Consider the following 16,519-nt stretch of genomic DNA (forward strand, 5'->3'; position numbering starts at 1 on the left):
TCCAGGCCATGCTTGCAGGATGGCGGAATCTATTCTGGGAAGCTGTGATCTGAAAAAGATTTGGCATCAGCTGAACATGAGTTCTGAGTGCAACTTTGTGGCCAAAACGGCTAATGTAATCCTTGGATGTGTAACTGGGACTCTCAGTAGGAGTAGGGAGGTTATATTATCTCTGGATTTGGCACTGTAGTGACTGCTTCTGAAATACAATTTCTAGTTCTGTTGTCTACAGTTCAAGAAGGATGTTGATAAACTGGAGAAGGTTCAGAAAAGAACCATAAGAACAGTCAAAGGATTAAAAAGCATGCCTTATTAGTGAAAGACTGCAGGCACTCAATCTGCTTAGTTTAACCAAAGAAAAGGTGAATGGGATTTGCTTAGTCTATAAGTACCTACCTGGGGAACATAAATTTGATAATGGGCTCTTTAATATAGAACAGTGGTTCTCGAACTTTTTGTGTGGAACACCTGAAAATTGCTGAGGATCTCAGCAAACCATGTAATGACCTTTCCAAATGATGTTTGTACCATTAGCGAACTATTGTAAAGTGCTTTGGACAAAAGCACTATATAAAAAAAACTTAAAATTTTTTTTGTTCTACAGATAAAAGCACACAACTCATATAATAATATCAGTAGTCTTACCTTTCTAATGTGATAGAGGTGACTTTCCCCAGCTCCAGGGCTTCGGCTGCTGAGGAGAGATGGCCCTCCTTCCCAGGTCCACGTTGCTCATTTGTAATGGCTGCAGCAAATGAAAAGGAGAGGCAGGCACAATAAGCCCCAGCACCTAAGTCCAAGGATGCCAAGTGCCTAGATTTATTTGGGCGCAAAGTATGTTCTATGGGGGGGTTGCAACTCAGGATTGCCAACCAGCAAGCAATTCTGAGTAGATACAGCTTCAACTCTTGGAACTCGATGCTCAAGTTTAAGGAGCTGGTGACAACAGAATCTAGGGAGGAGTTTGGAGTGATAATGGAGGAGGGCAAGGCGGTGGCCTGAACCTCTTTACAGGCCTCATTGGATGCTGCAGAATCAGCATGTACCTTGTCCTCGGGCATCGCCATGAGGCATAGCTCATGGCTGCAGGCCTCGGGACTCCTGCCGAGGTTCAACAGACCATGTGGGACCTGCCTTTTGATGAGGACAGGTCTGCTTGTGGAGCAGACTGATTCTAGGCTGCATAGCCTAAAGGATTCCAGGGCCACCTTGAAATCTTTGAGTATGCACACCCCGGCAACCCAACGTAAGCATTTCAAGCCGCAGCAGCGCTTCTACCCTCCTCAGCCGAGGCAGGAATTTTATAAGAGAAGGGACAGGAATGGCAGACAAAAGCCTTCAACACCCTCACCTGGGCAGGGCCAGGTCCCGACTAACCCATTGCTGGGTTCAAAGCAGGCCTTTTGAAGTTGCTCCCGAGGATGGTGCACCAGCCCCAGTTCCGGATCCTTCCTCATCTTTCTTGAATCATCTGTCCCACTTCTACCGTGCTTGGTCCCGAACAACGTTGGACTGCTGGGTTCTCCATATGGTAGAAGTGGGATATTCTCTTCAATTCTGCTCCTACCCTCCCTCCCACATCCCTCTTCAGAGATCCTTCTCATGAGCAATTCCTTATCCAGGAGGTGCGGGCGCTTCTCACCAGGGTAGCAGTGGAGGAGGTTCCTCAGGAGCTCAGGGGCAAGGGATTCTATTCCCGATACTTCTTAATCTCTGACCCATTCTAGATCTGCGAGGACTCAACAAGTTCATGGTATAGTTGAAGTTCTGCATGGTCTCCTGGGGCACCATTATTCCCTCTCTGGATTTGGGAGACTGGTATGCTGCCCCTGACATAAGACACACACTTCCATATAGCTATTCAGCCTGCATGCAGGTGATTCCTATACTTTGTAGTCCCCTTCAAAATCCCTCAGCCTTTCTTGTCCCTAGTAATGGATGAGTCAGCTCTGGGACTGGGTGTGCATTTGGGAGATCTCCAAACGAAGGGCCTTTGGTTGCACAATGTGCTCTCCCTTTATATCAACATCAAGGAACTGAGAGCTGTGTGACTAGCATGTTAGACCTTTCAGGCTCGACTACAAAGTCAGTGCATAGCAGTTCTGACAGACAACACCACTGCCATGTTTCACATCAACGAACAAGGTGGAGCCCTGTCCTCTCCCCTCTGTTGGGAAGCCCTCCGGTTATGGGAGTTCTGCATAGCCCACTCCATTCACCTGGAAGCATCCTATCTACCAGGAGTTCAGAACATACTGGTGGACCACCTCAGCAGGTCCTTCCGCAATCACGAGAGGTCCATCCGGCTGGATGTCATACACCTCATTTTCCAAAGGTAGGGGTTTCCCCAGGTTGATCTGTTGGCCACCCAGAGCAACAGAAAGCACCCAGTGTTCTGCTCCTTCCAGAGACGACAGCCCAGGCTCAATCACAGATGCATTCCTGCTACCCTGGGGAAGACACCTGCTCTATGCCTTTTCCCCCGTTCCCTCTCGTGCACAAGGTCCTACTCAAGGTCTGCTGGGATGGAGCAGAGATAATTCTGGTAGCACCAGCGTGGCCTCGACAACATTGGTACACCACACTCCTGGAACTATCAGTGGTCTCTCCGGTCACGTTGCCTTTCCTTTCCGACCTGATCACTCAGGACCACCGTCGCCTTCATCACCCTGACCTGCAGTCCCTCCACCTCATGGCTTGGAAGCTTCATGGCTGAACCCCATGAAGTAAAGAAGGCCCTACTCATCAGCAGGACGCCCTCCACTAGAGCCACATATCTGGCAATGTGGAAAAGATTTACTTGGTGCGACCAGCGTTGTACACCCTCTTGTCAGGCACCTGTACCTCTCATCTTAGAGTACCTTCTGCACCTGGAACAGCATCCTCCATAAAGGTACACCTCACTACTACCTCAGCCTTCCACCCGGGAGCATCTGGATGCTCTGTCTTCACCAACCCTATGGTTGGTCAGTTCCTCAAAAGTCTGAAACACCTACATCTCCAGATCAAACAGCCTGTCCCCATGTGGGACCTTAACCTGGTCCTCTCCAGGCTAATGGGCCCCCTATTTGAACCACTGGTGACTTGCTCCCTTCTCTGTCTGTCATGGAAATTACCCTTTCTGGTTGCCATTACATCAGCACGGAGGGTGTCTGAGTTAAAGGTCCTTACCTCAGACCCACCTTGTATGCTTTTCCACAGGAATAAGGTGCAACTCAGACCTCACCCAGCCTTTCTTCCTAAGGTTGTGTCACACTTCCACACTAGTCAGGACATTTTCCTGCCTGTTTTTTATTCTAAGCCTCATGCCAGTAGCTGTGAGCAGAGGCTGCATTCTCTGTATGTTCAGCGAGCACTAGCATTTTACATCAAGCGCACTAAGCCATTCAGGAAGTCGAACCAGTTGTTCATAGTGGTGGCAGACTGGATGAAAGGGCTCCCAGTCTTTTCTCAAAGAATAGCTTCCTGGATCACATCATGCATCCACATGTGCTATGAGCTGGCCAAAATACCAGTTCCGGCTCTTACGGCACACTCCACGAGGGCTCAGGCCTCAACAGTGGTGTTCCTGGCCTAGGTTCCAATACAAGAAATCTGCAGGGCAGCAACTTGGTCCTCGGTACATAAGTTCACCTCTCATTACGCCATCGTCCGGCACGCCAGAGATGATGCAGTTTTTGACAGAGCGGTGCTCCAATCAGCAATTCCATAATTCCGACCCACCACCTACGTAAGTCTTGGGAGTCACCTAATTGGAATTGATATGAGCAATCACTCGAAGCAGAAAAACAGGTTACTCACCTTCTCGTAACTGTTGTTCTTCGAGATATGTTGCTCATATCCATTCCAAAGCCACCCACCTTCCCCTCTGTCGGAGTACCCGGCAAGAAGGAACTGAGGAGGCATCGGGTTGGCAGGGTCATATATTGAATGTCATGAAGGCACCACTCCAGGCGGCTCCACAGCCGACCCAGTGGGTGCTGCTAGGGGAGAAGCTTTCTGATGACTGTGTACTCAGCGTGCACGCACCTAATTGGAATGGATATGAGCAATGCATCTCGAAGAACAACAGTTATGAAAAGGTAAGTAATTGTTTTTTTCTTTTTCCCCACTACTGGAGAACTGGCTATGCCACAATATCCAAATCCAAAACTGACTTGTTTGTTTAATGCCATAGACTGAACTTAGATGCAGAGTAGATGCAGTTTACGTTGCATCATTGGTTAGTATTTTTATACCAGGTTTGGGCAGAGATTTTTTTTTATCTTAATAGTTTTCATTTGCTACATAACTAAGAGTTTTCCTAGGTAAATGTTCTGCTGGTTCAACTAAAGAAGGAAATCGTTTAGCTTAAGATGAGAAAAGCCATTACGGAAGTTATCTACAGAAGAAGAAGATTAGAAGTACTAAAAGAAAAAATTAAATGTACTATAACAACATGCTGTTTTTCTGAAGATCAGTTCTTGTTTTTATCTCATTTTACAGTCTCTGCAGACAAGATAAAAAATATTACCTGCATTTATTTTTATGATGGCTGTTGTGTTCGCAGATGGACTGCAAGAAAAGTTACCTATCTTAAAAAATCAAAATACGCTCAGGTTAATATTCAGTAAGTATCTAATACCTTTCTCATAAGAAAGTTTTGGAATGATTGAAGTCGAAACTAACTGTACATATTTAATTTGCAGTAACAGTACTTCGCATTAATACACGCTTTACATTTTCAGACTGCTGTAAAACATTAACTAATTAACCCTCAACACACCTGGGAGGTAGATTAGCAAGTATTATCCTCATTATATAATGGGCAAACATGCAGAAGGATAAAATGGCTTGACAAGAGCACACATTGAATCAATGGCAAAGCTAAATTTGGAATTCAGAACTATCTAGTTCTTAGCACTTTCCACAGCTAATGAAACAGTGCTGCTTATTGTTCCTCTGCAGTCTTTCATGTGTCTTTATGCATTTCTTTATTCTTACCAGTTTTCTGGTATTCATTATGCAATATATTTCCATGCCCTAACCCTATCTGTTTAAACTGGAATTGAGGTTGCTGAGAAATGAACACCAACACATCCAATGTAAATGCAGATTTAGTTGGAATGATAAAAGAACAAAACTGCTGGCATCAAGGATAAATGCAGTACAAATCTCCTAGTAGTCAATTTTATACTTGCTTTGGTAAATCTACAACTATGTTTAATGTTTTATGTTAGATAAATACAAATAGTTAGAAAATTAAATACCATAAACTTAATTCTGCCTTCAGATATGCATGTACAACGTCTTTTGGCTTCAGTGGTACTTGCATTGGTATAGCAAAGGTCAGTTTATGCTGTTAATATTGAGGTTTCTAGTAATCAAAGAGTTTGTGATTAAGAGAAAAAGAGAAGAATGGGTAGGATCACTACTAAATAAGTAAAGAAACCACTTTATAGAGGACATGGAAGTAACAGACACTGACAGCAGCTAATATCTTTTTTTTTGAATGAGAAGTGCAGAATTGATAGTGAATGTCTGGAGAATTCTGTTGAAAAGATTAGTGATAGAGTAGGGAAACAGTTCCTGGATAAATTGAATGAAATAGCAGAGGTGGATGATATAAGTGTAAAGAATTAGTAGAGAAAACTGAGAAACCACTAGAGATCATTTTTAACCCGTCCGTGATCCACCAAGGATACCTGCTTTAGGTTTCTGGCTTCCAGCCACCATCTCTCTAGAGCAGAGACCTTCATCTCAGTCCCTCCTTACTGGGCAATCTTTAAAACTGCACAGTTCCCTTCCTAAGGTGTGATATCCCCAGCAAGCCAGACTGCCTAAATGGCTAGCATCTGCATTTTGCTATCTCTCCATAGTATTCTCTCCAGAGTATTGCTTCCAGTTATAAACTAAAAGTAAGCACATTTATTCTTAAAGTGAAAGTGTTACAGAGAAAATATGAAAAAACAATAAATAACCTGTATGCATACTAAAAAGCTTACCAAAGGTCACCCCTAACTCCAATCTCAAGCTCTGGTAGGTGTCAATCCTTCAAAACCCACTGCTGGGTTCTCTCTATGGTTATAAGTTCATAGCTCTCTGCCCCCTGGGCAGTTCAGCCAATTCTTTATACAGCTACAGCCTGTAATTTCCAGTCTCTGTCAAGAAGTAATAGCAGCCCATCACCATCTCCTCAGGGTGTAGCTCCAAAAGGCTGGGTTTTTGAATAACCAGAGATTAGGAATTTGCATTAACCTCTTGAAGTGCTCCCCAGGAAATCCACTGAAAGTTTGTTGTCCCAAAAGTCATTTTTTTTTGCCTGGCTTTTAAATTCCCAGGCCTCACATCTATCACATTTAATTTAATACAGTGTACACCAAAGATACTTAAACTTAATTCAATATGGTCTCCCAAGGATGTGGCAGGACATTGCCATCTCTGTCACTAATTATATTACATAGGATTTCAGGTCAGTAAATTAGAGTCCTTAAAACCAGAAAAAAAATTGCAGGAAATTGCGGACAAGCCTAATTTCAGTATTAGTACTGCAATTCTTACAGTAAGATCTCCCTGTTATTTGCTTAAGTACAAAGAAGGAAGTGGTGACATGTTCTTCTGGATCTTAGGTGGAGGGGCAGACAGGGGGCTCTGCAACCTTCCCCCCCGCCTACAGGCACCTCCCCCACAGTTCCCATTGGCCTAACTGGGCTGTGCCTGCGTTACCCTCACACAGTGTTGCAAACTTCTTCAGCCCAGGAGTGAAAAGCTGGATATGTAGTTGCTGCTCCTGTCCACTCTGGGCCAAGGTGGGACTGGACACCAGAATGAAGGGCAGCGAGCCTTTCTCTTTTGTGCTCTCAGTGATTCCCTTGCTGTTACCCAGGCAGCATGGAGGAGGAAGCCACTTCACTTAAATGCAGAGGAGATGAGAGCTGGACCTAGTGGGAGGGAAAAGAGTAGATTAGGACAAGCAGCCTGTTCTAGTCAGAAGGAACTGGTGGAGGTGGTGGGGAAGACTGGTGCTGGCTGGGCAAGGAAACTGGGACTGGGAGAGAGGAAGTGGGTAGATTGAGAAGCATTGCAGTTGATGAAGAATTTTGTTTATGGTCAGATGAAATGAAATAGGTTTTGTTAGTCTCACATCACATACTATCTATGAGGAAAGCATGTGCTGAAATGGAACAAACTCTTTCAAAAAGTCTCTCTTGTTTCCTACTCCCATGGTATATCTTGTCACTGGTACAGTCGGGCTTGTCTTTTTCCATACTTGAAATGTATGTGGCAGTTCATTGCTTTTTGCCTTTTTCTTATGGAGGATGCTTCTGTGTTCATGCATCCTGCTATGAAATGCTTTTCAAGAAGGGTGCTGCATGTGTACATCTATCTGTAATACTCCTGCTTAGGATTTTAACCTGGTATTAACTAGGCTTATGGATTCCCCATTAAATTGATTGTTCTGTTCACTGCTGCTTCTTGAACATGGCTGTTTTCACTGCAGGGACATCTGTTTGGATCCGTGCTGGCTGCACATATGCCTCCTTAACAGTTAACAGCTTTTAAATGGTACTAAGACTTGAACAAAATCCTACAGTATGGATTTGCAGGGGCAATACATTAAGGGAATGGCATTTATTAGTAGTTAAGCTTCCTTTAAGAGAAGTTCACTAGAAGAACATTGCTTGTTATATAGAATTTAGTGCATATTTGTTTTAAACTGTAATTGCTAATTGAATCTAACATTTTATGAAGTGTTGTAGTGGTGTTGATCCCAGGATATTAGACAGACAAGGTGGGTCAGGTAAAATTTTTGTTGGACCAACTTCTGTTGGCAAGAGAGACAAACTTTTGAGCTTGCACAAAGCACTTCTTCAGGTCTCGGAAGCTCTCTCTCTCTCCAATGGAAGTTGGTTCAATAAAAAATATTACCTCACCCACCTTGCCTCTCTATTTAAAACTAAGCCCATTAACTCATTTAGTTGTCCTTGATTTAAGAAAGGGTTGCAAATTAAAGTTTCTTTGTTTTTTGTATTGACAGGGATCAAAATTTGATGGATGCATTTCAAGAGGATACCTGTCAAAGCAACAACGGATCATGTTCGTTTTTCCCCCCAAATATTCCATTTGCTGAAGACTATTGTTGTCAGGTGAAAGCTGAAAATGTCTTGGGTGTAGGCATATCTGATTGCGTTCCTATAAATATGAATAAAATAGGTAATTTCTTTTGTAAAATACTTAAAGATAAAGTACTACATAACAGGAGATCAAATAAAACCACGCTGACATTTAATTACACAAAATAACTTTCTTATAAAAATCAAGTGAAACACATTAAAACAAAAAATAAAAATAGAATATCAAATTGAGGATACAGCATACTTTTTAGAATAGGAAATAAATGGGGTGATCCACATATTTATAGCTTTTCATTCTGAGCAAGTACATAACGGTCCTCAGTTTGCGCTGGGAAAAGATTAACTGAATCCTGAGAAAGTGTGGAAAGTTTGCAAGTGTGAAATAGACTGAAAGGGAGTCTCTTTGGTATGCATTGGGTCTAGGGCATTCTACCTTGCTTCCTCAGATTGTAATTGGGATGATAACCTATTGAGTTTCTTGTATATCAGCCAAAACAAAAATCTTTCTATATCAATTTATTTTTCTTTAGAAATTCTCTCTAGGCCTGATTACATTCTGTATGTTCTTCATTTGTAAAAAAGCAGCACTTACGGGATCCATTCAAAGACCAAGCACCTGTTGGTTCTAGGTTCTGTGCAAATAGATAACAAAAAACACAGTCCCTGCCAGAAGGAGCTTACAGTTTGAGTATTAAATATTATGTCTCTTTCCCACTTAAGCTTAAGGCAGACCTGGTTAACACAAGTACCGTGAGTGGTAAGGATTTTATATGTGCTGAAGAGTTCAGTTGAACAAACATAACTTGCAAGTGTAAGAAGAGCTGCTGAAAAGCTTTTTAATTTAAATTTCTCATCCTAAATCACTTGTGAATGTCATGCCATATTTTTCTGCAACACATGGAAATATATATCAAAAATATCAAGTGGAAAGGTAGATTATTACTAAATGACAATGTTGTTGCACATTTCAGTAGTCTGTCGGCATGGTCAGGTTTAATGTAACTGAATTAGGGAATATTCTTCTGAAGAATTTCGTATTTTTCTTAACAACTTTTTGTCATTGTTACTATACCTAAACTGAAAAAAAATCATTCAAATTATACAGATGCTTATTTTTCTCAACCTTAACTTAATAAATTCACATTTGCACAAAGGTATAATGAATTTTATGCAAAACAATTTCCATGTGGCTTTCCTGAAAATTCCATCTTACTGAACCTGCAAAGAATTGAGGGTCTCAGGCCTTTAGATTAGAAATGAGCAATATTTTTTGGATGAATAGTTTATCTGCCAAAAATGCCATTTGTGATTGATTGAAGCTATTTGTGAATTTGCTGAATCGTTTTGGCCAACTTTTTTGGTGGGGGAGGACAAGTGGGAAGGGAGAGAGTGAGGAGGTGGCATTTGCCAAATGGGATGGTGGTGGTGCCTCCCCTTTAGCTCGGTGGGATGCAGGAGACCCAAGGTCGTTTCCCCCTCTGCCAGAGCAGGGGATTTGAACTTGCATCTTCTATTTTGCAGGTGAGTCCCCTAGCCAGTGGGCTGTGGGATATTTTGGTGATCTCAATCTCTCTTATCGAAGCTGTTCCACTTTGTTTTAAATAATTAACCATTGGAACAAGGATGTGAACTTGGGTGTTCCACCCCCCCAGGTGAGTGCCCTAACCACCAAGCTATAAAGTCTCTCTCTCTCTCTTTTTCCCCATTACTATTTAAGAATTTACACATAGTGGAACAGTTTAAACAGGAGAGATTGACAGAGACCGGCTCCATACGACCCTTTAGCCCAGTGGTTAGAGTATTCTCTTACAATGTGGGAGAACCAAATTCAAATCCTGGCTGCAAAGACCATACTTTGGTGTCACTCAGTACTCTAGCATTATAAGAAACCAGTTTACAAGGAGAATGGAGAGAGCTCTGCCTCTTGGGACTTTTCTGTCTTAGCACTTGAATAATTGTTCTTCAGTTGATTGCATTGCACTGATTTGAGTGAGTCCACACTACGCACCTGAACTGGTGTATGGTTTGCCCTAACATCCACTCTGGAGCTGCCTTACACTGATTCTGTTGTGTCTTTTGACAGCTCCTTCAGCCAGTAAACCTCCTTAACTTTATAAACAGATATTCCTCTCTTCTCTACGCTTATATAGTTGCCCTCGCCACCAACGTGCCCCACTCTGCAGCTGATTTATTGGCTAAGACTGCAATATCTGCCCCTTTGTACCCCGTCTCCACATTATTAACCCCCAAGATCCTGACCATACTTTCCCTAAGTTATACTCCAAGGCATGTGCCCCTGCATGTATATCTACCTCTCCCTTCCAGAAATGTCCTCATTTCAGTAACTGTGCTCCTTATGAGGGGATCAGCACTACCAACTGTGGGTGTTCCTGGAGGAGAAAGGGGAACAGCACTAGGGGATATACGTGTCAGATTTCAGCCTTGGTCAGCAGTCCGCAGCTGGACTACTGGTTCGAGAGCGTAGGCACAGAGGAGAAGTAGCAGAGAAAGAGACCCTTAGTCAGAAGATTGAAGTTAGTGGGTGCTCAGCAGTTTTCAAAATCATGCTACTTATTGGAGTGCCTCAATGTGGATTTATATACCAAAGTTTAGGTCTTTTATTTTTGAAAATTTTGGCCTATATAAAAGAAATACTGCAAAAGCCCCACCCTTTTCTCTTGCATTGTTTTTCACCTTTACCATTAAAAAATTAGCAGTGGAATACATTGATATGGATTATTAGAACCCAGCAAATCTGCTTTATATCCATGGATCATTTTTGCGGATTGGATGTAGATACAAATTTTGTATCTGCGTAGGGCTTTATGGATGATTCAGTGGGGAAGCAGAATCAAAGCAGCCGTGTTCTTCAATTGATGGCAAGAATATGCTTTTTAAAGAAGAAACAAACCCTTCCCATGCACTCTCCACCCAAAAGCCAGAATTGAATCTGCATTACTGTTTGAACATTTACAAAATTTTATTAATCAAAGTACATTACCTTGCTGTTCCCTCCTAAAGTGTTATATATACTGTAAGTAATATTTTCATGTAAAATGTATTTTTTATTTGACGAGATTAGCATATTGGCAAAAGCTCTTTTTGTAACCAGATACATGCAAGCTGTGTCAGTCTGACTCTTACTATATTGCCTACCCAATCACCTCAACACTTCTCTAACTTAAGTGTCTCCTGAACAGAAACCATCAGTTGTGTCAAAGAGCACTGTGGTTTTCTGATGTTCAGATTTGTCCAGTGAGAGCTCATCAACTGTTTTAAGACTTGTATGTCTCTAATTGAAAAAGGTTTTTGATTATTGTTGTGCTTCCTTGCCTTTCCATATCAGTTCTCTCAGCATGTTGCACAGAGCAGTGTTGAAAAACTTTACTTTCATTAGTGCATTACCAATGTGTGATTAAACGCCCTTCCAGTCTTGTACATGTAATGCAGTACATTTATTTACTGCAATATTTAAACTAATGGCTGGGAGAACTAGTGTAAATTACTGAATTTTTATGGATTAGTAAATGAAGGTCAGATTCTTCAACCATCAGGCATATTAAGTAGCACTTTGACTTAAATTGGATGATTTGAAGTGCTATTCAGCATCTAAAAGGATTTTAGGATTTGGCTCTAAGTAAACAGATGGATTTATCTTTTCCCAGAATACCTACATTGCTCACACCACTGTGCCATTCTTCTAGTTAATTATTTAAAATAAATCAATCCATTATGCATATCACAAAACCAAGCAACTATAACATGTTGTGTACCTCTTCCTCCCTCCATCCTGCCTGATTCCACTTCTTCCTCTGTTCATGCTTTGTCATAGCTTAGCTAGGTTAGAATCTGAATAGGATAGAATCCACATTTTTATATCTACATAAAGACTCGTGAATTACAGTTCAGTTTTATTCATGTGAAAACTCTGCCCGTGTAGTGATCCTCCTGACGAAAAAAAGGACAACCTCCTCAGTGGGTACTTCCCAGCTGTAACATCCACCATTACATCAGCAGCAGTTTTCTAGCCTAATCTCTCCTCTCCTCTCAATACTTGTCCACTCCCTAACAGTTCTGCCCGCCCTTCCCTCAAACTCCTGTCACCCCGAACCATCTTCCAGCTGAATTCTCCGTTATTTCTCCAGATAGGACTCAGCTACAGCTCTTTTATTTTCTCTGTCCCCCGTCTTTGAGAGGAAACTGTGGTGGTCACATTAGAAACAGAAACATATGTACATGTATTGAATTTGAAAGAAACTTGCACATCTGTGTGCAAGTTAGTTTACAAACAGTATAGTTAGCTGTGTATGTAATCTCTGTCCTATATGTAGTTTTTCATCATTACAGTTGATATATAAGTAATATGCATTGATATGTGCAAATCTGTTACAACTTATGCTGTTAGAATAATAAAGTAACTATTCCTAGAATTTACATACTCAAACTGTTCTAAACTTTTATTTGAAGTCAAGTTGTAGAATGTTTTTGTATTAAAAGTATGAGTATTTTTTCTCAATTTCAGTGAAAACTAAGCCTCCTAAGATAGTTTCAGTAGAAAACATTGCTAGTGTAAAGCAATTGCTTAACGTAACCTGGGACAAACCTGATCCAACATTACTAGATTTAAATTGTCGTCTTCGATACAGAAACACAAGTTCAAATACTTCGGTAAGTTACATCATTATTTTCAGAAATATTAGATCATTTGTCACTGACGTAAATGTTGATCCTTTTAAATGCTGATCACAAAAGGCAAGGATGTAAGATCACTAATAACTCATGTATGAGTAACATATCAAATGTACTATAAGCATGCATGATATTGGAATATTAGAAAATAGAGATGGATAAGACCTTCTGTTTCACTGTCAAGGGTAAATTGTTCTTGCCCTTCTGTCTGTTTCAGAGCCATCTTACTCCTTACTTGTCCTAGGAAAATTTCAGTGGAGGTTCCCTCAGTCAGACCAACAATCAAAAATGTTTTTCTTCCTATTATTTTCTGGCAAATACAGTAGTTATGTTTACTCTAGATTAGATTAGCACAAAAGTAGCAGATGGGTCTCTGACAGCCTGGCTCCTGGCAGGGTAGAAATGTGTAAGCAGTGTGTTCGAGAAGGGGGCTTATGTCTTCCTGGCATCTCATAATCCATCTGACCTACAATTCTAAGTGGAAATGGTTCGCTGTGGGCCCCTCTGTTTGCCCTTCACAAAAATAGCTTGTCTATGCTGTCCACCTGTTTGAGTCCAACTTATAAAAATAACTCCAGATACATTTAGAAGCTATTTGAGCCTATCATAAACTAGCTGAAGGTCTCTGCATGGCTTGATACTTTTAAAACTTTCCATTTAAAAAAAAACAACTTTTTATCACGGGGTTATGAATGTGGTCCTGACAGAGCTGATGAAAGAAAGCTCTTTGAACCACCCAGTTCCTGTGAGTTTAAGTCTCTTACACGGAAGGTCATTTTCCTGGCTGCAATGGCTTCAATCTGCACAATGAGTGAGCATCATGCCCTAGTGATGGATCTACCTTAACTAGATTTTATAGGAGCGAGATAGGGCTGTGGACTTAACTGACATTCTTCTCCAAGGTAGTGTTGAAGTTCCACTTGTTAATGAGCCTGTCATCCAACATTCTTCCTATAATCACATCTCCTTCCCCAGGGAAGCGCTTTTTCATATACTCAGTGTTAAGTCTTTGGGGTTCTAACTGGAGTAAATTAAAATTTGTAGAAGATCCACAAAACTTTCTTTGTTTTGGAGACCATTTCAGGGATGTCTGATTGTATTGCTATTATTTGGCTGAGCTGAAACAAAGAAGCCATATCAAGGCTCACTTAATAAAAGACAAGGCAGCACCAGGGGTGCCGTCATAGATTTCTGGTCCTCTCTCCACACACTTACAAAGCAGCATTTCTTGAATGTTCCCTCCAGGTGGTAATTTTGATTTCAGACTCTCTGTACTCTGAAGCTTAGGGGTAGCCAAACTCCCCACTCCCACCCCAAAAGTGTTTTTATGCATTTCTCTTTTCAGTTGGCTAAGATTTGAGTGTTTCCCCCCTTCCTTATTGATTGTCACACTTCATTATCTTCTTCAGTGTTGGTTTAAGAGGTTATCTTACCCCCTTTCAGTATACATTTTAAAAAAAAATCCACCCTATTCCCACTGTTGGTGTCAGGCTTGTGGTTACTGCATGTTTTAGCTTTGCTCTCATTTTTATTGTGGGACAATCATGGAACTTCCCTGCTTTCCTGGACTGAGACTCTTGTTCTGATTACCTCTTTAGAGTAGGTGAAAATTACAAACCATATAATTCTTCTTCTTCAAAGAGATCATTATTGCCACTCATCTACATGGTCCCCCTCAGAGTTTGGAGGATAATTTTTCAGGGGGAGTTTCTTTTGGCACATGGTTTTTCTGTTTTTTCATTGGTACAGATATTTTGATCATGTGTTGATTATCTTTAGATTGTCTTATTGCTGGGACCTTTGGTTCTCATGCAGTTGGAGATGACTGAAACAGTTGTAGGGCAGCACTGATGCTTCAGAGAGGACAGGGCACAATGGCCAACAGAGAGCCTAGCTTATGCTCTCTACTCCATTACTATTGTCATTAAGGGTAAAATGTAACCTTAAGAACATTTGCAAAGATCCAGAAATGAGAAGGCTACACCCAGAAGCACTATTTACAAGATGAGTAGCTTTCCCTTTTATTTATAATGGAGGGGTGTTCTGGAAGGCATGATAGATATGGTCTTTGAGGTTTTTAAGTAGATAAAGTATCTGCTGAGGTTTATTTTTTTTGTTAATAAAGACAACATATTTTGTGTTCATATTTTCACTTTTAGGTAACAGTTAATTTCACTATGAATCAAAATGAAAGAAGATCATCATTTAATCTCACGGATCTATGGGATTGTACAGAGTATGCTATTGCCATTCAATGTGTTGGTGTTGAATCAGAAATCTGGAGTGAATGGAGTGAAGAGAAAATAGGAAGAACAGAACAACAAGGCAGGCTAATTGTTTACAACATAGTTTTTCGCAGGATTAATTTTGAATCTTTTGGCACAAAAGTTAATATTAGCAGACTACTTTCAGCATATTGTCAGTTAGTTGATGTCATAATTTGGCTTTGAAACTGTGAAAACAAATACATTCAATTAAAGATGGCTAGAAGGGGGAAGGGCAGAAAAGGAGATTAACTGAAAGGGACAGAGAGATCCGATCAGTGAGGAATATAGAATGGAGGAGAAAAAAAGGGATTGTTTAAAAGAAATAAAAATCTAGAGCTAGGAAAGAATTGCGAAATGACCATAAAGAATGGAAATAAGAGACATAAAGCGAAGGTATATACGGGTCAAACGGGAAAAAAAAATTCAACACTGCTGTTAATCTTCTTTAAAAAACAACAGCAAGTTTTCTACTTTTTATCGTTTGTTTTACTAGCTCCTTCAAGAAAAGTGGATTTGTGGAGAGTAATTGAATCTTCACCGTCAGCTGAAAATAGATATGTACATCTTATGTGGAAGGTATATATATCCATGATTTTAAAATTCGAACTGCCTCTTCCAGTAGAAATTGGATTTTATTATCTGTGGTTATAGGATATAAAGGTCTGTCAAGTCTGGCTCAGATGAGCTCCATACAAAGCTAGAACAGAACCTACAGAAGTTTTCTGTTAAGTAACATGATGTTGACTACAACTTTGCAGTCAGAATTTACCCTATGACCATGCTGACATCATATTCAACATGATCTACAAAAACTGACTGCTAAGCCATGATGGTCAATAGTCAATATAACTAGTTAGTTAATATAACTTCTGATGGTTCTAGTCTAATTTGCAGTTTTGAAACCTCCATTAAATTATCACCATTTGACTCAGCTGGAGATAAGAACTGAATGGTAACATTGTGCTTTTAGAATCTTGATTGAAATACTCATAAAATATATTTTAATTTGAGCTGGTCAAATGCAAGAAAAATGAATAATTTGAGTATTGCAGTTATCTGTTGAACAACTTATTCCAAAAACTGAATTCCTTGAAGAAATTTGATGGAAAAACAGTAATATTCACAGTATAAATATTTTCAGCTGCTATTATTTGACCAACTGTAATTTTAACAGACTTTTTAAGCCTTTACATTTATTAGAATCCAATAAAATCTGTTTTTAGAATTCAATATCATTAATTATCCAGAAAGTAATCCAATATATCCACTGGCATATTCAAACATTTCAAATTGTTTCCAGAATTTCTGTTATGAAGCAGTTGGAAGACATTCTGGATGTTGACCCTCTGATGGGCTCACCAAATATTTTTCAGGAATCTTTTCTGAGTAACCAAATGAGGCAAACTGGAAAACAGATTACCGAGAAACTGAAATATGTTTGCATGAAAA

At 40.5% G+C, this 16,519-nt stretch overlaps 1 protein-coding gene across 1 annotated transcript in view; it reads left to right on the forward strand.

Annotated features, from left to right (window-relative positions):
* IL31RA (interleukin 31 receptor A) overlaps positions 1-16,519 on the forward strand; it is a 60,827-nt gene that overhangs the window by 10,893 nt on the left and 33,415 nt on the right. The window contains 5 exon segments of the mRNA XM_032769020.2: positions 4,486-4,609; positions 8,018-8,193; positions 12,637-12,782; positions 14,963-15,128; positions 15,564-15,646. Of these exon segments, the coding sequence (XP_032624911.1) occupies positions 4,486-4,609; positions 8,018-8,193; positions 12,637-12,782; positions 14,963-15,128; positions 15,564-15,646 (695 nt within the window).

This window comes from Chelonoidis abingdonii, chromosome 6, assembly GCF_003597395.2.
Source record: "Chelonoidis abingdonii isolate Lonesome George chromosome 6, CheloAbing_2.0, whole genome shotgun sequence".
Lineage (NCBI taxonomy): Eukaryota > Metazoa > Chordata > Testudines > Testudinidae > Chelonoidis > Chelonoidis abingdonii.